Source organism: Festucalex cinctus, chromosome 15 (genome assembly GCF_051991245.1).
Source record: "Festucalex cinctus isolate MCC-2025b chromosome 15, RoL_Fcin_1.0, whole genome shotgun sequence".
NCBI classification, from domain to species: Eukaryota; Metazoa; Chordata; class Actinopteri; order Syngnathiformes; family Syngnathidae; genus Festucalex; species Festucalex cinctus.
In genome coordinates this window covers 22,749,723-22,771,141 of record NC_135425.1, presented here as the reverse complement: position 1 = coordinate 22,771,141, position 21,419 = coordinate 22,749,723, and the positions used below count along the sequence as shown (strand labels likewise).

Sequence of the window (21,419 nt, the reverse complement as noted above, 5' to 3'; positions counted from 1 at the left end):
GCTCAACTTGGGAGCGATTTCATAAAACCTAGAGTGGATTAAAACGGGAATTATCGACTATCCTGGATTAATTTGGCCGTGATTTGGTTCCACGAAAGTGGAGGTACCTAAATTACCATGGAGATTATATTCTGTGAAGTTAGCTAGCTCCCGACCAGGCTAACAGACACGCTCGTCTGTTATCCAGTGTTTCCTCCAGTTATAACAAATTTTAAATAACAAATAAATAAAATAAAAATATTTTAAAAAAAATATCTAAGAACTCAGACAATTTAAAACGAGGATCATAAGAAAAATAGAATCGAAACCAAATACCATAAGAGTTTACACAAATTATTAAATTATTCCACCTTCCCTTGTGTTTAGTTTATCTTTACCACGCTTTACAAAATAACCCAAAATGACATTCATAAGTTTCCTCCTCTAAACGTCAGCAAGCAATTTATACATGTAAGTCAAGTATCGAAGCCAAAGAAAAATATTCAGTGATAATTATTTTAGAATGTAATCATTTTATTTTAATTCATAAATATTTATCTATTTCAATCAAGCAATCAATCATGTACTCATTTGATATACACAAAACAAAATCATTGGATAAAGCAGACATATTATTTTAAAGGTTTTAAAACAAGTGCTAATTCACAAGACTTGGGTACACAGAATACAAGAAGATAGATCAAATACAAGATAGATAGAATACGTAAATGTTGATGCTTCACATGCACAGGCTACACAGTTCTCGCCTGAGATTCAAGCTGTCCTATCAAGCTTTTGTACATGAGCTGATGAAGCCTGCTCAGATGATAGGTGGAATGTCTTCCAGGAGCACAACAGTTGCTATTGATTCAATGACTTGACATATATCTACATTTTCATTTAATGTTTTGTTTATCACCTCTATTGTCACCAATACACTTGTGTCTCCTATAGTTACCCTTCTGGTAGAATCGTTGACCACAGTCTGAGCAAGCGTAAGGCTTATCTCCGGTATGTGTTCTCGTGTGACACGTTAAGGTTGCCTTCTGAGAAAATCTTTTACCACAAACTGAGCAGGTAAAAGGTTTCTCACCGGTGTGTGTTCTTGTGTGACTTGTTAAGTTTCCCTTCAGAGAGAATCTTTGGCCACAAACTGAGCAAGCGAAAGGTTTCTCACCAGTGTGCGTTCTCATGTGACTATTAATGGATCCTTTTTTAGAGAATGTTTGACCACAAACTGAACAGGCAAAAGGTTTCTCTCCACTGTGTGTTCTTGTGTGCGCTATCAAAACATGTCTACGGGAAAATCTTTGACCACAAACCGAGCAGGCAAATGGTTTCTCTCCAGTGTGTTTTCTCGAATGCGTTGTCAGAGCTTGTTTACGGGAGAACGTTTGACCACAAACTAGGCAGACAAAAGGTTTATCTCCAGTGTGGGTTCTCACGTGGCTTCTTAGGTTTCGCTTATGAGAGAATTTTTGGCCACAAATTGAACACACAAACGGTTTCTCGCCAGTGTGTGTTCTGATGTGACATATTAAAGCTCCCCTCTGATTAAAACTTTGACCACAAAGTGAGCATGTTAAACATTTTTCGCCAGTGTGGGTTCTGTTGTGCATCCCTAATTGTTCCATTTCGGGGAATCCTTGACCACAAACGGAGCAGGAAAAAGGTTCCTCCCCATTATGTGTTCTCATGTGTCTCTGCAAACTCCCATTAACAGAGAATGTTTGACCACAAACGGAACAAGCAAAAGGCTTCTCTCCAGTGTGCTTTCTTTTGTGTACTGTCAAAACATGTCTACGAGAGAACGTTTGACCACAAACTGAGCAGGCAAAAGGTTTTTCTCCAGTGTGCGTTCTCGCGTGTGTTTTCAGCGAGTGTTTACGAGAGAATGTTTGACCACACACTGAGCAGGCAAAAGGTTTCTCACTGGTGTGGCTATTCATGTGACTCTGCAAATGGCTCTCATTACCAAACGTTTTCCCACACTGAGAATATTTCCAGCGTTTATCGTCAGTCAGACATGTCATATCACCTTCGGACTGCTCATCATCATCATCATCATCATCATCATCATCATCATCATCATGAGAGTGTGAGGATGTGTCATCACTATCTGATAGTGGAGCTATGAGTCTGTCTGCTTGGGATACTCCATCACCTTCTGTTGTCATATGTTGACTTGAGCTGCTGCTTGGAGGCTCTGCTCTGCTCTCCGCACTTTGACCTTCATCTTCTGTCTTCAAAGGGACTTCAATCAATTGGACCTTGATGATATCACCATCCTGCTCTTCCTCTTTAACGTGCAGGAACTCTTCCTCCTCCTCCTCTTTGATTTGGAGGGGCACGTTATCCTCCGCTTCCTCTTTAATGTGAAAGAACTCTTCCTCCTCCTCTTTGATTTGGGGGGGCACTTTATCCTCCATTTCCCCTGTAATGTGAGGAGACTCCGATGGAGAATCTGAGGAAGACGGACTAAGACCAATGCTGACGTCTGCGAGACACAAGAAGGCAAGCGCACATTAGCCAAATCTCCATTTTTTTTTTTTTATTTGTAACCTCCTCAACCCCATTGAGAAGACAACAAGAGAGCAACATTGAAGCTTGGAGTGAGGAGTGAAAAGCAATTGTCAAAATTAGATCTTGATGTTGTCGTTTCATGGATACGGCAATTAAGGCGGTGTCACAAATCAATCAACTCCATGTCTGGTTTATTACTATCACAGCACGTCCACTTCATGCTTTGTGGAATCAAATTTAAGTCAATTATGATCCAACACAACATGAAAACTTCCAAGCTGCTGTCATAGACTCAAGGAACTTGGAACGTTGCATTTATGTAGAACTCAACTCAACTCAAGTTTATTTATATAGCGCTTTCAAACAGGTAAATCTAACATAAAAAAATTCTCAATTTATTTAAATCTCGTTTTCCTTGCAGTCCTGCAGGTTTTGTTTTGTTTCCCTTCTCCAACACACCTGATAACTCAAGGACCTGAATTACCCACCCCTGCTAAATTTCTAAATCTACTTACAATAAATGCATAGATATACAATTACAATTAAATATCAATCAATCAATCAATAAAAACGCTGCTAGTTTTGTGAAATGCGTCATACATCTCTGAATCCAGTTGACGTGTTAATCATGTCAAATGAAATGTAACCCCACGCGGTGCCTGTAAATAAACACGGGAACAAACTTTTCGTTAGAACGTATTTCCTAAACATGAGCAAGAAGTGAAGAAACCTGCTGTGCGCAACCCAACTCGACTCTTCTTCAAAACTGCGTCCAGTGCTTGACGTTGTTGTTTGTTCTCCCGTTTTGTCCTACGAAGCTCCTCTTCGCACTCGCCTGTCATTCTTGTACACATTCTCATACGACAGCGCTCACTTGATCTCTGCGTTACTATGCGACAAACGCGTCTCTTTGTTAGCGGCTAGTAAGCTAAAGTACAAGCTAAGCTAGGCTACGAAGACAGGCAGAGAAGCTGAGGCTCCGACGCGCACCGAGACAATTTCAGTAGGCACGAAAATTTAAGGAATGCTGTTTTAGTCCACCAAACACGCGAGGGACGTCCTATGTCAATGCCTCACCACGTTCAGTGCTAATTCAGGAACAATTTAACCCAGAAGCCGACCGACGTGACGCGTCGGTTGGTCACTTCTCTTTCTTTCAAGTTACTGGCGGTGCCGTGACAGATTTGTGGTGCATACCGCCACCTACTGTACAGGAGTGTACAAGATATTTGCTGGCAGGCTCCATTCTAGCTACCACGGCAGACTCCCCGACAAATCTGCTTCTTTTTGCTTGGCATGAGCAAAGAGAATGCAAATATTATTTTATGGAGAAATTAAATTCGGGACAATAAACTTGCAGTCAGTGTTGAGAATGCTCTTGGAACTGCATCAACATCCAAACTTCAGAATCAGTAAAGTAGCTCTTAAAGATGATTTTTTTGTTTGTGTGTTTGTTTGTTTTTAATATTATACACAGTGTCTACTGTATTTTTATTTTTTTTTATTTGCTGCCGTTCTATTGTTTCACACTCCAGTCCAGTAGGTGGCGGCAATGAACCAAATATTGGTTTACCAACCACCAAGTAAACTACATAGAAATTAGTAAAAGAAGATAAGCGTTTTACATCCGGTTCGCGCGATGCAAGCCGAGCACAATTTGACCCATCACAAAAAAAAATAACTGAATGTACTAAGCCTCGACAAAGTACGTCCAGTACTATATTGAGAGGGAGAGAGAGAGACAGAAAAAAAACATTTTTTAAATAATCCTATCCGGTAACTCGTCGCTGTGCAACTTGAAATCGACTTTGCTTAAGTTAGCTTGCTAGCCGCTAACAAAAGGACGCGGGTTGGGTATCAACATCGCTCCGTGTAGAAAAGAAATGCGCCCAAGAACGAATGTAAAATATAAGGAGAGACGTAGTGGAACAAAACAAGATGAGGACGAGCGGAAACTTCAACAACTGGACGATGTTTTCAAGAAGCCTCGAGTTAGAACAGGTTGGTTCACCTTTTACCAAATTTGTTTCGTCAATTTTTAATATTTCCAAACCGACATGTTATCGCGTTGAATATAATCCTCCTCCACGCACTGTATGTCGTTACGTTTAATACGTTATTATTAACGTCCAAAAATGTGCACTAGCTTTCGTTGCGGTTCCGCCCATATTCGTGACGCTATTTTTGTGTGATCATGTCACACCAAGTCATTTTGTAGCTGTTTAAAAATGTGTTTTCTGCATCATTTTTTATTTTTATTTGTTAATGTATGACGTACAAGACAGTCCCCTTTACCGCCATTTCCCCCCCATTCACAGTGGTTGTTTTGCCGTGACCGGCAACTCGCCACCTCGCGTTATTTTGCCGTGACGTGAGTCGCGCGAGAGCTTCAAGTACAAATTGTGCGCAGGCGCAATACGTAGATCGGTTGCCCCGAAGGTGCTGCGTCACGGGTTCAAATACATCCTAGATCTGAATGAAGGACATATTATTATTATTAAATACTTTGTACTATAGTTGGTCATAACCTGAGCTTTGAGCACACATGATGTCATTTTCAGTTGACAACAAGTGGCAAAATGTGTTTTTAAAGGTATTAATTGTACATGAAAAATAATTAAGTTGTCAAATTAATTATAGACAAAATAGTAACGTTTTATTGCTGAAAATGGCTAAAGTATCCCTTTAATTTTCACTACATTTTTATTCATTATTTTGTCATATTTAAGTTATTTCTGTGACCACTGTGGGTTTTTCTCTTCGACAGAGCGGTACCAACATTTTTTTCCTCTGTGTATGTGAACAAGAAAACCCAACTTCACTTAATTTTACCAAACCATGTGCTTTTTGTCTTCTTGTGTCCTGTAGACGTCAGTGAGAACTGTTTTCATCCTGCGCATCAGGAGCCAGAATTCCCTGACAACGATGAGGAGGACTTGCCGCCCTTTCACGAGCAGGACGATTTCACAAAGTTGCCCTCGACTGGCGATCTTTCGCCGAAGCCTCCAGGCAGTTGCTCGAGTCAACGCATGACAACAGAGGTTTATCAAGAACCAGGTGGAGGATCGCAAGCAGATAACCTCTTGGCTTCGGTCTTACATAGTGATGGCACGACAACGTCTCACTTTCCTGAAACTGATGATGATGAACAGTCTGATGGTGATATGACGTGCCGCACCTTTGTCTCCCAGTCTCTTTTGAAAACGCATATTACGGTGCACATTCGAGAGAAAACTTTTGCATGCGTCGATTGTGGCAAAAGATTCTCTCAGAAGGCAAACTTAACAACACACACAAGAACGCACACCGGCGAGAAACCTTTTCCGTGCTCAATTTGTGACCAACGATTCTCGACAAAAGGGAATTTGAAAACGCACATAAGAAAACACACAGGAGAGATACCGTTTCCCTGCTCCTTTTGCAAGCTCCAATTCTCTACAAAAGGGAATTTGAACACGCACATAAGAACACACACTGGCGAGAAACCTTATTCCTGCTCATTTTGTGATCAACAATTCTCTACAAATGGGAATTTGAAAACACACATAAGGTCACACACCGGTGAGAAACCTTTTGTCTGCATCTTTTGCAATCAGAAATTCTCGACAAAGGGGAATTTGGATGCACACATTAGAACGCACACTGGAGAGAAACCTTTTGCCTGCTTTTTTTGCGATAAACAATTCTCCACAAAGGGGAATTTAATGACGCACACAAAAACACACACTGGAGAAAAACCTTTTGCCTGCTCTTTCTGCGGTCAAGTGTTCTCTCAAAAAGGAAATTTAAACCATCACATAAGCAGCGCACACAGTGGAAAGTAGCCATGTACATGTGATCATTGTGTGTCAAAATATTCTCTCTAGGAGCAAATATTAAGTACGCACACACAAAAACACCTGTGCATTATGTGGTCAAAGATTGACTCATGCGGCTTTGGTTTAAGAGAAACGAGTTAGCTAGTGAGAATAGAGATTTAAAAGAAAAATTATATCTTTAATATTGATACTAATCGGCATGACACTGGCTTTCCATCAGCTTTTTTTTTTTTTTTTTTTTTTTTTTTAATAATCTAGCTACCTGTATTCTGTGTACCTACCGTACTTAAAAGCCAAATGTTGGAAAGTGTTGAAAATCTTATCTTCTTTGTCCATTGTCCATTTTAAATTGTGTGAATGAGTGACTGGAAAAACTCTTACAATGATGAGGATGGAAAATTTTAAATGTGCTCCTGATTAACATACAACTCAACTGTGATATTAACGCTCAAATGCCAAAACAAAGTAATCCATTCCTGCCGTGAATACCGTGAATGCAGCAATACTGGCGTAATTTATTGAAAAACTGTACTTGTATCTTTTTTTTTTTTTTTTTTTTTTTTCATTTCCCTTTTGTATTTTATTTGAAATGGAAATGCCCAATGTTCTATTGTTTGTTTGATGGTGCTTGTGCATTTGGAAAATGATTGAATTGGGATTGTACCTATATGTTTCTATTTGAAATAAAAAAATATATAAAAAAATAAGTGTCAGAGCTGATTGGTCAGTTCGGGAAAGAACGGCGCGGAATGCCGAAGACAAGCCCATTAACATTAACTACCCTGGTTTACAAGGAGCCATGTATTGCGATTAGTATCAATCCGAACGGGCAGACGGAATAAAAATGCTCCATATAAACGCCTCAATCGGAATGAAAAGGCTTCTTTTTGCTTCCTTCGAAATGCCAGGCTGCGTCCGGCATGCGCATGCGCTGTCTCGACCTAAATGCATCATTCCCACCCAATAAAATGGCGGCTAAAAGTCGTGATTTGTACCTGTAAAAAGTGTACTTGTAAAAAATGTGTACTAAAAAATATATATGTAAAAAAAAAATGCACGTTAAAAAAGAAAAAAAAAAGAAAAAGTGGACCACGGCCCGGTGGGCGGGGACCATTGCTTGTAGCGGATGTGTCGTCACTTCTCAGGCAAATGACAACACAGTAATGGCGGCGCGCACACTTGCCACGCTTGCCTTGTGAGAACTATTGTGAATAGCCGTGCTTGCGTGATTTATAGATCATAAATCCTCGCCATGTCAGGACGACAAAACAACAAGTTGCCGAACAATTTGCCGCAACTGCAGAATCTAATCAAGAGAGATCCGCAGTCTTACGTGGACGAGGTGAGTGTTTAGAAGCTACCGTGCTAAAGCTAACACTCGTTTTTATTTTTGTGAACATCCAAATTGTTAACATGAACTGTTATCACTGTGGCTTTGGTAGTTTTTGCAGCAGTACAGACACTACCAGTCCAATGTGCAGATCTTTAAACTGCAGCCAGATAAACCCAATAAAGAGCTGGCGGAGCTTGTCATGTTCCTTGCTCAGGTAACTTCATATTTAAATCGAAATTAGCCTTTTTGTTTTGGAAGTTGTCTTTAAAAAAAAAAATGGCTATTGTCTTGTCAATCAGGTGGGCCACTGTTATCTGCAGCATTTGTCTACTTTTCCAAAAGAGCTGACTGAGTTGTTACTTAGTCACCACACAGTCATGGAGGCAGACTTGAGAATGGTGAGCATGTCATTTTTGGAATCCATGTCTCTGGTTTAGCTTACATTAAAAGCCTTAGAGAGGATTCTAATTAAGTTAAGCTAAGTTGGCTGGTCTAATAACGTGAATTTCTCATAAACAGGCTAACAGAAATGAGTAATTATAAAATTTCACTCGTGTACTGTTACTTTAACACACACACAGCATCAAAATATTCAGTTAGTGCATATAACAATAATCAGAGACATATCTACTCTGTGGGAACAACAAATACTGTAAATTTAAATGAATTATTCTTTGGCATTGTGTTCAGACCTTCTGCAAGGCTTTGATTCTCTTGCGAAACAAAGACCTGATCGACCCCACCGGCCTGCTCGAACTTTTCTTTGAACTGCTGCGATGTCACGACAAGCTGCTCCGCAAGGTTTGCAGAGAAAAAAAAAACAGGCACAAAAAAGACAAATACATAAAGTACTATTTAAAATGTGTCTTTTGTTTTTACAGACGTTATACACGCACATCGTGGCTGACATCAAAAACATCAACGCCAAGCACAAAAACAACAAGGTGAACTCGGTAAGGGAATGACTCACTTCTACTATTTACCGCACTTTTATTTATCAATGTGTTAAGTAGATATATTTTTGTTCTTGTGTGTCGTAGTCATTGCAGAACTTCATGTACACTATGCTGAGAGACCGCAACCCCATCGCAGCCAAGATCTCATTAGATGTGATGGTAGAACTATACAAAAGGAACATTTGGTGCGTTTTTTTTTTTTTTTTTTTTTTTTTTTAATTAAATGAATTATCTAAAGTTGACTAGAGTTGTCCCTTGAGATACAAGTTGGAACAAAATGAACTCCTATCTCAAAGCATCATTAATTAAAGCTGATGTGCTTACAGGAACGACACCAAAACGGTCAACGTCATCACCACGGCGTGCTTCTCCAGCGTGACAAAGGTGCGTTTTGCCAACCTTGATTTGTATTTCTTATTCAGTTATGGGAGACAAAGTCTCGCATTTGTGTGTTGCCGGGCAGATCCTGGTGGCCGCACTCAAGTTTTTCTTGGGCACAGATGAAGACAACGAGGGCAGCGACTCAGAATCAGAGGCAAGTACTGTCATTGATCTTAAATTTTTAGTTTGGAACAAATTCATTTGCAGCATCCATGGACAGACTGTTTTTGTGACTTTTTTTTTTTTCTCATTATCTTGCAGACAGAGGGACCAACAGCACGTGACTTGATGGTAAGATTCAACACGGGGAAGAAAACTTCCAAAAACAAGAGAAAGCTGGAAAAAGCAATGAAAGTCCTCAAGGTAATCCCCATGTGATCTTCAACTTGAATTTCTTGTTATGTTTGCTGTATCTTTTATTTATTTATTTTTTTACATTACACCCTTGCGTGCAGAAACACAAGAAGAAGAAGAAAGCCGAGGTGTTCAACTTTTCCGCCATTCACCTCATTTACGATCCTCAAGGTAGGCTCTCGTCACCATTCAGCATCTGGCTTGTCATCGCTTAACCCATAAATGTTTGGCAGACTTCTCAGAGAAGCTCCTGAAGCAGCTGGAAAACTCCAAAGAGCGCTTTGAGGTCAAGATCATGATGATGGAGCTCATTTCCAGACTGGTCGGGATCCACGAGGTACGACGTTTTGACATTGACTTCATGAAGAATTACCAAATTAAAAACTCAGAAATCTTTATTTATTCTTTTCCTCTTCAGCTCTTCCTGTTCAATTATTATCCGTTCATCCAGAGGTTCCTTCAACCCCACCAAAGAGGTCAGTAGCATCGTACTGTATATTATTAGTAGTAGTTGTAGTAGTGTTTTTTTTTTTTTTTGCATTTAGGTCCATTTCTTTTCCCTGTCAGGTAAGGGAGTTGAAAATGTATGGTGCTACCTTTACTTACGGTTTTTCAAGTAGCTGTCACATGGTCTGTTTATTATTTTTTTGCTTTGATTTATTAGACAAATTAAAAATAAAAATAAATAAATAAAATCACCTCTAATGACTGTTCCGTCTCGCAGAGGTGACAAAGATCCTCCTGTGCGCCGCGCAGTCCTCCCACCAGCTCGTCCCGCCCGAGGTACGCTACTGAACTGAATTGTCGGAAAATGGCTAACGTTCACGCTAACGTCCCCGCAAACACACGCAGATCATCGAGTCGGTCATCCGCACCATCGCCAACAACTTTGTTACGGATCGAAACTCTGGCGAGGTCATGACTGTGGGGTGAGAAGCCGACAACGTTCTACATCCAGGTTAAACGGAGAAGGAAAAAAGATACTTTAATATATCATCATGTCATTTCAGGATCAACGCCATCAAAGAGGTGGTGGCCCGTTGTCCTCTTGCAATCAATGAGGACCTGCTACAAGACCTGGCCCAGTACAAGACGCACAAAGACAAGAGTGAGGTCTTTTGTCGTTATCGTCGCCGCCGTCGCCCCAATTATTGACAGCGTGTGCGTTTTGCTTTCCAGACGTGATGATGTCTTCAAGAGGTCTCATCCAGCTTTTTAGGAATCTCAACCCACAAATGCTGCACAAAAAGGACAGGGTGAGCACAACATGAACTGAACTATCTGCTAGAAGTCTGTTCCACAAATTGGAAGAAATTATTCTGCACTGAGATGTAAAAGGGTTGTAGAGTTGGAAGCAAATCATCAGCTAAAATGTCTCCGGCGTTAAGATTCATTGGTCCAATCTGTTATTCATCTTTTAATTGATTAATGACTGCGTATCAATGCTATGTCATTCGAAGCCCCTTAAATGCGAGCGTTTGCGTACAGGGAAGGCCCACAGAGGCGTCGTCGGAGGCCAGGGTGAAGGACTACGGCGAGCTGGGAGCTAAAGACTACATCCCTGGAGCGGAGGTGCTGGAGGCGGAGGAGGAAGTCAAAGAGGGCGAAGAAGGTGAGCGGAAGTCATCCGTGCTAAAATGGATCAGGTGAATCAACGACACCTGTCATAACAGACGGCTGGGAGAGCGCCAGTGTGAGCGACGAGGATGAAGACGGGGAGTGGGTGGACGTCCACCACTCATCTGATGAAGACATGACCGAAGTGGTAGGTTTAAGGACAGTCTGTTAAAAAAAAAAAAAAAAATAGACTGAAAGCGATTTAACACTGCGATCGCGTCAGGCCGAAAAGCTGAAGAGTTTACCAGCTGAAGAGCGGGAAGCCAAAGCGGCGGCGGTAAGCAGCGGCCGGCTCCTCACGCAAGAGGACTTCAAGAAGATCCGACTGGCCCAGATGGCCAAGGAGGTCAACGCTGCGCCAGGGAAGAAGAGGAAAGCGGCGGACAGCGACGACGAAGACCACAACAGGTTTGCTGCCATACAAGCTGCTGCCCAGGCCAAACTGGGAGCGAATTTGGGCGTCCAGTGTCTTGCCCAAGGACATATTGGCAGGGGTCAGTCAGAGCCAGGAGTCAAACAGCGACACTTGTGTGCCATGTGTTTTATTGATTTCCCAGAGGGGAGCTGCTCAGCCTGAGGGACATTGAGAAGCTCCATAAGAAACCAAAAGCTGACAAGGAGACACGCCTGGCAACAGCAATGGTTTGAAAAACAAACACTCACTTTTATTTCCATTTTTTTTTTCCACACACAAAAGTTTGACCGTATGTTTCTCTTTCGGCCTGTAGGCGGGCCGAACGGACCGTAAGGAATTTGTGAGGAAAAAGACCAAGTTAAATCCTCACGCCAGCACCAGCAACAAAGAGAAGAGACGCACCAAGAACTTCATGATGATGCGGCACAGCCGCAACGTTCGAACCAAAGGCAAACGTTCCTTCAGGGAGAAACAAGTGAGGGGACTGTGCAGAAACGGTGTGTTTATAGTCCTTCGACAGATACTGTTTATTTATATATATATTTTTTTCTTTTAATGCAGATTGCTCTTCGGGATGCACTCCTAAAAAGGAAGAAGCAACGCAAGTAGTGAATGGAAAGCTCGTCACCTTGGAACTCTGACCACATCAAATCATGTGTCGGATGCCGTATAAATGTGTCATTATTCTAATCAATGTCAATTGTTATGATATAAAACATTTTTGGTAGTGCAATTACTACCTAATGTCCATCAAATGTGTTTGTTTTTTTATATGTAAACATAAATATGATCATTCAATTATTTACAGTACATGACAAGTCGTCACTGGCAGAGTAATCGGATAGATATAAAACTACAATATCAAAGTACTTCTCTTGGAACAACAATCCATGTTTTAAGACCAGGAAAGGTCTGAACTTCAAAGCACAATTTGGCGAAAGTGCAGTGACAAGAAAGTGCCGTTCCTGGTATGACGAGTGGTAAAACTACATTACCCAGGATGCACCGGGTGAAATCACAACAAACGTGCAGCCAGATCGCAACCAACGTTTCTCCTGGAAAAAAGCCGGCATTTCAGCCATTCCTAAGATATGAGGTAAACAAATTGATTTATGTATTAGTGAGCGAATTGACCGTCTTTTCCTTATCATTTGATTTGCTAATGTCGTGTGTGTCGTTACGCTGTCTTTTTTTTTTGTCTTCGAGCTGTCAGACCAGATTAGCTCTTGTGTTGATGCTAGCTAAAAAGCTAACGGTTCCTGTTGCTAGCAAGATGGTTTAATTGCTGTCAGTAGTTCTATGTGTGTATATATTGTTTTTATTGAATGTAATTGCGCGTGTTTAACAGTTACGTTGAAAACCTTTATGTGATAACTTGAGGAACATTTGATTTAAGAAACCCGTCTCGTTGAGTGCTGACGTGATCTGTGCCAGCTCAAAAGATGTATGCTGGCACTAACTTAGGTGGCCTCCAACTGGAGTCTTATCTGTTAAATGCATCGAGAACAAAATATTTGTATGTAGTCGAGCAAGCAAGGTTAGCAAATAGTTTTCTATCGCTTGTTCTCTACGTCTGTAGCTGTCCAACGTTGCTAGCATAGCTTGTTTAGTGCGTTTTATGTCGCCATAGTGTGTCAAATCAAATAATGTAGAACGTACAGTGTCAAACCCAAAATGAACAAAATTTGATACATTGAGGAATGGTGTGGGCAAGGGGAGCCTCCTTTTTTCCCACAAGTTTCTCTTAGAGCAAACTACGGTCAGCAAACCCTCACAAGGTAAAATATATATATTGTTAAGTTTACACGTTGCACTGTAAATACAAATGCCTTTATTACCTATTGAGTTTGACATAAAAAGTAAAAATGACAAAAGTCGTTTCTTTGGTTCTTTTGGAGGCCATTGAGCTGAACCAGTGGGGGAAATTTCATAATAAGATGCTTGAGAAGTGTAGCTAGCAAAATAAGACAATAACACTGTCAACGTGTGACAGATCATCTAAAGTTAAAGCACAGTGGCACTGTGTGCGAGTTATGCTATATTTTCAGTTTGGTCATGTGACACTTGCAAGCTGAGCCGTGATTGGTTATTACCTGAGCCCTGATCAACTGATGTCCTTTTCAGTAGACACCAAGTAGCAAAATGGTGGGCCTATGAGCTCAATAAAAAGCAGGTAGATTTTGCTACTGAAGTCAATTCCACAGATGCAGTATTAACTACAATGTTGTGTTTAGACTAGTTGGTCCACATAGACAATTTTATTTTAAAGGAAACGTTCTGACTTGACTTAAACACACGCAATTACATTGAAGTGAATGTAACAGGTAAAACGTTGCCCATTATCCACCTTTGGATATCATATAACACAGTTAAATTTTAGTGCACGTGTATGATGGAAACTGACACTGCATTACGAGCTGTATAATTTTCCTACTGTCTTTAACTTTACATGAATCAGTTTCGGTTGTGAGGGAGGTTATTAAAGATTCCAACTGAAGGCTCATGACGGCCCACAGATAATCCCTGTTTGGATTTTTTATTTTATTTTTTTGCCCTGGCCTTCAAATGTAGAATGATGATTGAAAGAAATGGCTCTTTTTGTGCAAGATTTTGAGGTTGAGTTCAGCTGCTGTTAAATAATTCACCAGCATCTTTTTTTCTCTCAATAAATAATACAACATAGTCTGAGGCTGTTTTCATCTTTAAATCCCAACTGATTTGTGCTTTATTTTCCGCTCAAGCTGTCCAAATTAAGTAAAACCAAGCTGTGAATTGTTTTTTTCTTTCCTTCTTTCTTTCCTTCTTTCTTTCTTTCTTTCTTTCTTTCTTTCTTTCTATTTTTTTTATTTTATTTTTTTGTTAATATAAATATCGTGGCTAAACCTGAACAGACTTACAATGAGGCTGCATCGATACTCTGGTCTATTCAGCTCAGAAAGGAAGTCAGTGCATCATCTGTCTATAAGGTGTGTGGGCGAAGCTGTGCCAGTAGGCTTTTATTTTTATTTTTTTCATACCTCAATTTGCTTCATGCTCGTGTTATCAGTCTGCTAAAAAGCCGACTGGTCTGATTACCACCGACCCCCACAGGTAGGATTTCATTAAAAAAAAAAATTAAAAAAAATTAACCTTCTTTTGTTAGTGCTGGATTTAAAAAATAAAAATAAAAATGGTTCGGTTTGCAAGCATTGTGATCGTGTCTTGCCATTTATCCTTCAACTTTTGCTTGCAACCAGTAGGGTGAGTAAAAAGGAAGTGAAAATAAGAGGAATCAGAGTTGGGGGAGGTGATACTGACCAAACTTGCTCAGCTGGCAGGGAAGATCCCCAGCTAAATATTCAGCTTTTGTTGATTTGTTGATGCTTGTGGGATTTTTTTTTTTCTTGCTGGAGAAGAAAGTCTGCATTGCTCACAAAACTTTTTTTTTTAATGTTTTTAATTTATTTAGTTCGGAATTACTTAAGCAATATTTTATCATTGTGCTTTTTTCTTCATCAAATGTAACCTAGATAAGTGACAGTAGAGTAATGATCAATTTATTTATTTTTTCCAATTAATAGTTGCTTTTTTATTGTCAGGTTTGCATTTTGTATGTAGCATACAGCATGTTTACTAGCATGCAGAGCAGCAACAAAGTACATCTGGTATAATGCCAGTTTTAAGCTATGAGCTTAGTCATGGAACTAATTAAATTCATAATTTCGGGTATGACTATGTCCCTGAACACATGACCTTTCTGTCCAGGTGTTGTGTCCTGTAAATCTGCCATGGCACCTGGGGACGTGGTGCCGGAGCATGCCAAGCAGCCCAAGCCCAAGGAGAAGCGCCCCACTGCCGCCGCCGCCGCCGCCAAGTCGTCAAAAGTTAACTGCGAGTCAGACGGCTCATTTGTGTTTGAGGCCCACGAGGCGTGGAAGGACTTCCACAACTCGCTGAGACATTTCTATCAAGTGGGAGAGCTTTGCGACGTCACACTTAAGGTGAGATATGGTTGAAATATTTCAGGCTGAATTTACACGGAAAGTCAGAGTGCCTTAGTCCGATTTAAAGTGACTTGACTTCGGCTTTAAGGCTATCGTAAAATCCCGTAAATGCAACACTTTTGAGTTGTTGTTTTTTAATGGTAAAAAATCCAAAATCATCCCAGAGTATTACACATGGATTTCTAAATATAAAATAGAAGAGTTCATATTTTATAAATGTTTACTAATGTCTAAAAAAAAAAGCCTCCAACATGATATTTATTGCGTCATAAACAGCACTCAATGCTTTTCTACGGTGGTCCTGAAGTGCAAAACACAAAAACTGACACAACAGCAAACCAAATAAATAAAAATAAATAAATAAATAAAAAAATAAAAGGAAAAGTTAATACGAAACAAAACAACAAAAAGCAATCAAAAAAAAAAAGCAAATCAAAAAGCACAAATAAAACACAAACGCAAAAACCGGAACAAAACACCAAAAAAGGTTACCACCAAGGTTGCACTACAGGGCCACCGTAATTTTCCTTATTAAATGTTTGACATTGTGTACATTGTGTGAACTTGTTTTTGTATGTAGGTCGGAAGCAGGCTGATACCATGTCACAAGCTTGTGTTGGCCTGCGTTATCCCCTACTTCAGGTGTGCACGCTTGTTCATAGACAAACGTTTACAGATGTGTATTTAAAAAAAAAAAAAAAAAAAGCTAGCTAAGCAATCTGTTCATCCCTCAGGGCCATGTTTCTGTCAGAAATGACAGAGGCCAAGCAGAAACTGATTGAGATCAAGGACTTTGATGGCGACGCCATCCAGGATCTGGTCCACTTTGCCTATTCCTCCAAGCTAACGCTCACCGTAGACAACGTTCAGCCTCTGCTTTATGCCGCCTGCATCCTTCAGGTGAGCAGTAGAGGCCATTTTTTACCAGTCTTTATATTTTACATTTGAAAAATCTCACAGGCTTGTTTAGTTGAACACAACGCTGATATACAGACAGGAAGATGTTACTCTGCTGTCTGAATGGGAGCAGGTGATTTTTTTTATACTTCTGCTTCCTTAGTGGAAGGCCTTAATAGCTGAGCAAATATGCATTATTTGTACTGACTAAATCGGATTTTGCAGGTGGAGCTGGTGGCGCGGGCGTGCTGCGAGTACATGAAGGCCCACTTCCACCCCACCAACTGCTTGGCGGTGCGCACCTTCGCCGAGAGCCACAACCGCGTGGACCTGATGGACATGGCCGACCGCTACGCCTGCGAGCACTTCAGCGAGGTGGTGGAGTGCGAGGACTTCACGTGCGTGTCGCCGCAGCACCTGCGCACGCTGCTGGCCTCCAGCGAGCTCCACATCCACTCGGAGACGCAGGTGTACAAGGCGGCCGTCAAGTGGCTCAAAGCGAACCCGCAGCACCACCACGCCTGGCTGGATCACATCTTCTCTCAGGTTAAGCCTCATTTTATCACTTGGAGTGATTTGTCATTTGTAATGTAAGATTTCTGCCTTATTACAAAATTGAAATGAACTTAAATCACATGAAAACTTTTTTCCACCATTAACCCATTCACTACCAGCCATTTTCACTGAAGCAAACGTTTTACTGGATTTTGACTGATTTTGCAAGGCCCTCAGAATTTTGTGTTCTATTGCAATAAAAACATGGAACGTACCAAACGAAAGATGAGTCTCTTCTTTCATCAGGAAAAAAAAAGTATATTTGTATCTGTTTTGCAGCAATTAGCATTAGAATAAAGCTAAGTTTCATCATTATTCACAAATCTGTTCAAAACACTGAGGAAAAGAACTTGTTGCAAAGTGGCCCTGGTTGATCTCTTATACTCTGCTGCCACCTGCTGGCCATTTTTTTGTAATAACTACCATTGCTTTAAGTGACCTCTTCAGGTCAGAGGCTGCAGCAAAGCCTTCTGTAAGATCTAGCATAAAAAAAACAAAACGTATAAATAGGTTTTTGGGACCATGTCGAAATTTAAATAGAACGTTTTTGCGAGCAAATGAGTGGAAAGGGATGCCACTCCCAAAATTTCCTTTACAATAATATGTTCAATACACCGCCACTAGTCTAAACAAGGCATTCTGATTATTACTGCAATGGTGGAATATGAATTAAGTACCAAAATCCACGTTCCCCACTATTCCATGAGCCCTGAAAAAGTGTAGTGTTCCCTCGTTTATCGCGGGTGTTATGTTCCAAAAATTACCCGCAATAATGGAAATCTGCATTAATTTAAAAAAATAAAAAATAATTCCCTTAATTATATATATATATTTTTAGTTTATTATGGGCTTTTTTTTTTCGTTTTGGTATTGATTTTACTTTGTCATACATGCTTTTTCATTCATCATATACGTTCTTTTTCCATTAAAAGTATGTTTGTTTTTATTTACTTACACAGCACAGTATATATATTTTTTCGTTATGTTTGTTGTTGTTGTTTTGGTATGATTTTTAGTTTATTATAAAGGCCGCGAAAGATGAACCCGCGATAAACAACGGAACACTGTAATGTCATTTTCATATGACAGTGACAAAATGGCCACCCCTGAAATGGATAAAAAATGGTGGATTTTGCTGCTTCATTTATATTTCACAAATGCAATATTAATTTAAAAAAATAGAGGTTTAGTTAGACAAGTGCGTCAAATATATGTGTGTTGACAGTTTTATGACAACTCATTGCCGCGTCGTTTGTGCGGTTGTTCTCCAGGTGCGCCTGCCGCTGCTCCCCGTAGACTTCCTGACCGGCACGGTGGCCAAGGACGAGATGATCAAAGGCAACCTGAGCTGCCGCGACCTGATGGACGAGGCCCGCAACTACCACCTGCACCTCAGCAACAAGCTTGTGCCCGACTTCGAGTACTCGGTCCGAACCGTGCCCCGAAAACACACCGCAGGTGCTTGCCGCGCTCTTCCGTGTATCTTTTTTTTTTTTTTGCTTTTAGCGCCAGTTTTCAAAGTAAACGCCATTGCTTCCTTAGGGGTTCTGTTCTGCGTGGGAGGTCGTGGGGGTTCTGGTGACCCATTTCGCAGTATCGAGTGCTACTCCATTAGTAAGAACAGCTGGTTTCAGGGCCCTGAGATGAACAGCAGACGGCGGCATGTTGGTGTCATTTCAGTAGGAGGTAAAAGCTGTTAGAAAAACAAGTTGAAAGAAAATTTGTTTAGCGATAGAATTACTACTAATTAAGATTTTTATTTTTTTTTTGGTGTTTGCACAGGGAAGGTTTACGCCGTGGGTGGACACGATGGTAGCGAGCACCTGGGCAACATGGAGGTGTTTGACCCCCTCACCAACAAGTGGATGATGAAAGCCTCCATGAACACCAAGAGGTACTTGCCTGTCATCAATTGTTTGTAATCATGCTAAATGCTAAGTTAGCTTATCTTATACAGATGTGACGCTGAGTCACAATAGAGGCGTAAGCGAATAGAATTTTATAATGTTGCTGTCAGGTTTACCTGTTTGACATCTATTAAACGACACAAAAAGGAAAGAAGACAGTTCAAGACTCGTGAGGAGAGAGGAGAGGAACTGACTGATACAATTCACTCCTGCACTCTCTGAAGATTCCTGTCCTCACCCTCTCTTTATTTGGTTTCCACACGGACACGCCCCTAGTTACATGGGTGTTCTAATCCTAAAAATGCAGCATTAAGATTTAATTTTCAAAATCATTCAGCCCTAATTTCTACATTATTCTAATGTACTGAAATGCGCCTGTATTTATTTGTACAGGAGAGGTATCGCTCTGGCCGCGCTGGGCGGTCCCATCTACGCTATCGGCGGCCTGGACGACAACTCGTGCTTCGACGACGTGGAGCGCTACGACATCGAGAGCAACTGCTGGAGCGCCGTGGCCCACATGAACACGCCCAGAGGCGGCGTGGGCTCCGTGGCGTTGGGGGTAAGACGACAAAATGCGGATAAACACGCGCTACCTCATTTTCATCGCTTTGTGTCTTCCCGCCGCCAGACTTTCGTGTACGCGGTGGGCGGCAACGACGGCAGGGCTTCACTGTCGAGCGTGGAGCGATTCGACCCGCACCTCAACAAGTGGACTGAAGTCAACGAGATGGGCCAGCGGCGCGCCGGCAACGGGGTCAGCAAGCTCAACGGATGCCTCTACGTCGTCGGTAAATGGTCATTTGTGACCATTTTGTTATTACAGACAGTGCGACAGTTGTACTTTGTAATACTATCTGGTAATCGTTGTATAACATGTGGAACGTATCCTCGCACCCTTGTCTGACCTTTTCAAACTCCACCCCTTTGCACGTGCGCTCCAGGCGGCTTCGACGACAACTCGCCGCTGAGCTCCGTGGAGCGTTTCGACCCGCGGGCCAACCGCTGGGAGTACGTGTCGGAGATGACCACCCCGCGCGGCGGCGTGGGCGTCGCCACGGTGATGAGCCGCGTGTTCGCAGTGGGCGGGCACAACGGCAACATCTACTTGAACACGGTGGAGGCCTTCGAGCCACGCATGAACAGGTGAGATGCACGCCAAGGGTTTCATCCCTGATTGGATGGAACGGACGCCGTAACGCCCCGCCCTCCCCTTTCAGGTGGGAGCTGGTGGGCTCCGTGGCGCACTGCCGAGCCGGCGCGGGCGTGGCCGTTTGCTCGTCGCACGTCAGCCAGATCAGAGATATCGACCAGGGATCCAGCAACGTCGTCAACTGCATGTGATGGCGAGCCGGAAACGCACAACTTAGCTCCTGGTGCTCATCATCTTTTCATGTCGTCCATTTTATTCATTCATTTGATCCACAATTGACCTTTACTAACATGGCCTCACTTTGGTGATTTTTTTTTTTTTTTTTTTTGAGTGATTGAAGTTTTAGTTGAGGACGACCGTATAGCTTTATCCAGAGCCCAGAACTATTGAACCGCTGGCCAGTCTGTGTTTACGGGGGGTGTGGCTTAGTGAAAAGTCAATTCAAAAAACATGTATGACCTCAGAGGATGTTTATAAAAAGCCCAATAACATTTCACCAACTAATACTCGCAATATTTTCTCATCATTTGTATGATTTTGCATAAATGTAATATTTATTTAAAAAAAATCTTAACATTCTTTTTTTTTTTTGAAGGGAAACTAGAAAGAAGAAAGTAGGCCAGTGTCAAATGACCTCCTTCACATGCTTGCGTCAATATTCTCATTTTCAAGGAAGTTAACATGCCTTGTGTCCCAGGGTCAGTGAACGCAACAGAACATCGACCCTAATCACGCTTGAACAATCATGACTGAAAAAAAGTTTTGTTTTGTTTTTAAATTGAAGCTGATTGCTATATTTTACAGATGTACATTTAAAGGTGTCAGGGAATGCTTTGTGTGTCTTCTGTGTTTTATTATGATAGCTGGACTGTCAGAAGCTAAATCACACACAATGTTCCTTGCAGACAGTCCCGATCTATAAAGATGCATATATATTTTAATATATTATGGACACTTTTGTAATATACAAATATAGCTGTATCTTTGCTGTTATTATTGGTCTTATGAACTTTTGTTGTGCTTCTTGAATTTGCCAAGATAAATAGAATAGTTGTATATTTCAGTTTGTTGTGACATAGAGCAGCATTTCTGGTTACTTGTTTGGTAAAACTGCACAATCTACAAGGCACTGGTAAACAGTTGAACCTGAATATGTAATTTTTTTTGTTTGTTTTGTTTTTTAGGTTGTTGTACTTTTGTTGTAATTGGTTCAATAAATTTGGGAATATTATGGAAGTCTATTGTCTGTAATTATTTGTGTCCCTTTATATGGCTAACAATTTTTTTTTAAAGAAAAAAAAGGTCTTTAACATAACCAGATTTTTTTTTTCAAAACCTTATTTTTTAATTAAAGAAATTAATATGAGAAAATTGTTTGTTTTCAAGATGAGAGTTTTTAGCTTCAGCAAAAAAAAAAAAAAAAAAAGTAGGACTTATAGAGGGAAAAAAAATACTGAAATACGTAATTGTTTGATGGAAGCAATTTTTGTGGGGTGGGGTGAATCGTCTTAGGCTAAAATAGGACCAGTTTTTATATACTGCAAAATG

The 21,419-nt window shown here is 40.9% G+C and overlaps 5 protein-coding genes across 9 annotated transcripts in view; 3 read left to right on the top strand and 2 right to left on the bottom strand.

Moving 5' to 3' along the window:
- LOC144002126 (uncharacterized) overlaps positions 1-21,419 on the bottom strand; it is a 40,317-nt gene that overhangs the window by 9,644 nt on the left and 9,254 nt on the right. The gene's annotated exons all lie outside the window — the stretch shown is intronic.
- Positions 586-21,419, bottom strand: part of LOC144002125 (uncharacterized) — a 30,169-nt gene continuing 9,335 nt past the window's right edge. The window contains exons 1-2 of one of the 5 annotated variants that reach the window (XM_077497073.1): positions 3,580-3,673; positions 586-2,476 (exon numbers count right to left, since the gene is read on the bottom strand). In XM_077497073.1, the coding sequence (XP_077353199.1) occupies positions 876-2,408 (1,533 nt within the window). In that variant the 5' untranslated portion in view covers positions 2,409-2,476; positions 3,580-3,673 and the 3' untranslated portion in view covers positions 586-875. Of the gene's footprint in view, positions 2,477-3,102; positions 3,674-21,419 lie in introns of those variants that run through there. The other 4 variants (XM_077497071.1, XM_077497072.1, XM_077497074.1 and 1 more) reach the window with 4 other exon arrangements.
- Positions 4,125-7,013, top strand: LOC144002132 (uncharacterized). The gene is made up of 2 exons (XM_077497086.1): positions 4,125-4,503; positions 5,371-7,013. The coding sequence occupies exons 1-2, from the start codon at positions 4,386-4,388 to the stop codon at positions 6,324-6,326; spliced, it is 1,074 nt and encodes a 357-aa protein (XP_077353212.1). The 5' UTR covers positions 4,125-4,385; the 3' UTR covers positions 6,327-7,013.
- sdad1 (SDA1 domain containing 1) lies at positions 7,451-12,131 on the top strand. The gene is made up of 22 exons (XM_077497503.1): positions 7,451-7,662; positions 7,763-7,867; positions 7,953-8,051; positions 8,344-8,454; positions 8,535-8,606; positions 8,694-8,794; positions 8,936-8,993; positions 9,073-9,144; positions 9,252-9,353; positions 9,446-9,515; positions 9,578-9,681; positions 9,763-9,820; positions 10,069-10,127; positions 10,197-10,273; positions 10,355-10,452; positions 10,524-10,600; positions 10,833-10,956; positions 11,018-11,109; positions 11,185-11,369; positions 11,519-11,603; positions 11,690-11,851; positions 11,938-12,131. The coding sequence occupies exons 1-22, from the start codon at positions 7,573-7,575 to the stop codon at positions 11,983-11,985; spliced, it is 2,049 nt and encodes a 682-aa protein (XP_077353629.1). The 5' UTR covers positions 7,451-7,572; the 3' UTR covers positions 11,986-12,131.
- On the top strand, positions 12,291-21,071 carry klhl8 (kelch-like family member 8). Its single transcript, XM_077497504.1, has 12 exons — positions 12,291-12,472; positions 15,121-15,356; positions 15,940-16,001; positions 16,094-16,259; positions 16,482-16,802; positions 18,083-18,269; positions 18,354-18,497; positions 18,594-18,705; positions 19,112-19,280; positions 19,350-19,509; positions 19,663-19,864; positions 19,939-21,071. Exons 2-12 carry the CDS (start codon positions 15,144-15,146, stop codon positions 20,060-20,062), a joined length of 1,860 nt encoding a protein of 619 aa, XP_077353630.1. The 5' UTR covers positions 12,291-12,472; positions 15,121-15,143; the 3' UTR covers positions 20,063-21,071.

Excerpts from the sequence above, each read along its gene's own strand:
- sdad1 (XM_077497503.1), top strand. The coding sequence starts at position 7,573 with ATGTCAGGACGACAAAACAACAAGTTGCCGAACAATTTGCCGCAACTG. Across the intron at positions 8,052-8,343 it reads TGGAGGCAGACTTGAGAATG|ACCTTCTGCAAGGCTTTGAT; the intron begins GTGAGCATGTCA and ends CATTGTGTTCAG. Across the intron at positions 10,957-11,017 it reads AGTCAAAGAGGGCGAAGAAG|ACGGCTGGGAGAGCGCCAGT; the intron begins GTGAGCGGAAGT and ends CTGTCATAACAG.
- LOC144002132 (XM_077497086.1), top strand. The coding sequence starts at position 4,386 with ATGCGCCCAAGAACGAATGTAAAATATAAGGAGAGACGTAGTGGAACA. Across the intron at positions 4,504-5,370 it reads GAAGCCTCGAGTTAGAACAG|ACGTCAGTGAGAACTGTTTT; the intron begins GTTGGTTCACCT and ends TGTGTCCTGTAG.
- klhl8 (XM_077497504.1), top strand. The coding sequence starts at position 15,144 with ATGGCACCTGGGGACGTGGTGCCGGAGCATGCCAAGCAGCCCAAGCCC. Across the intron at positions 16,002-16,093 it reads TGCGTTATCCCCTACTTCAG|GGCCATGTTTCTGTCAGAAA; the intron begins GTGTGCACGCTT and ends TTCATCCCTCAG. Across the intron at positions 18,498-18,593 it reads TGGTGTCATTTCAGTAGGAG|GGAAGGTTTACGCCGTGGGT; the intron begins GTAAAAGCTGTT and ends GTGTTTGCACAG.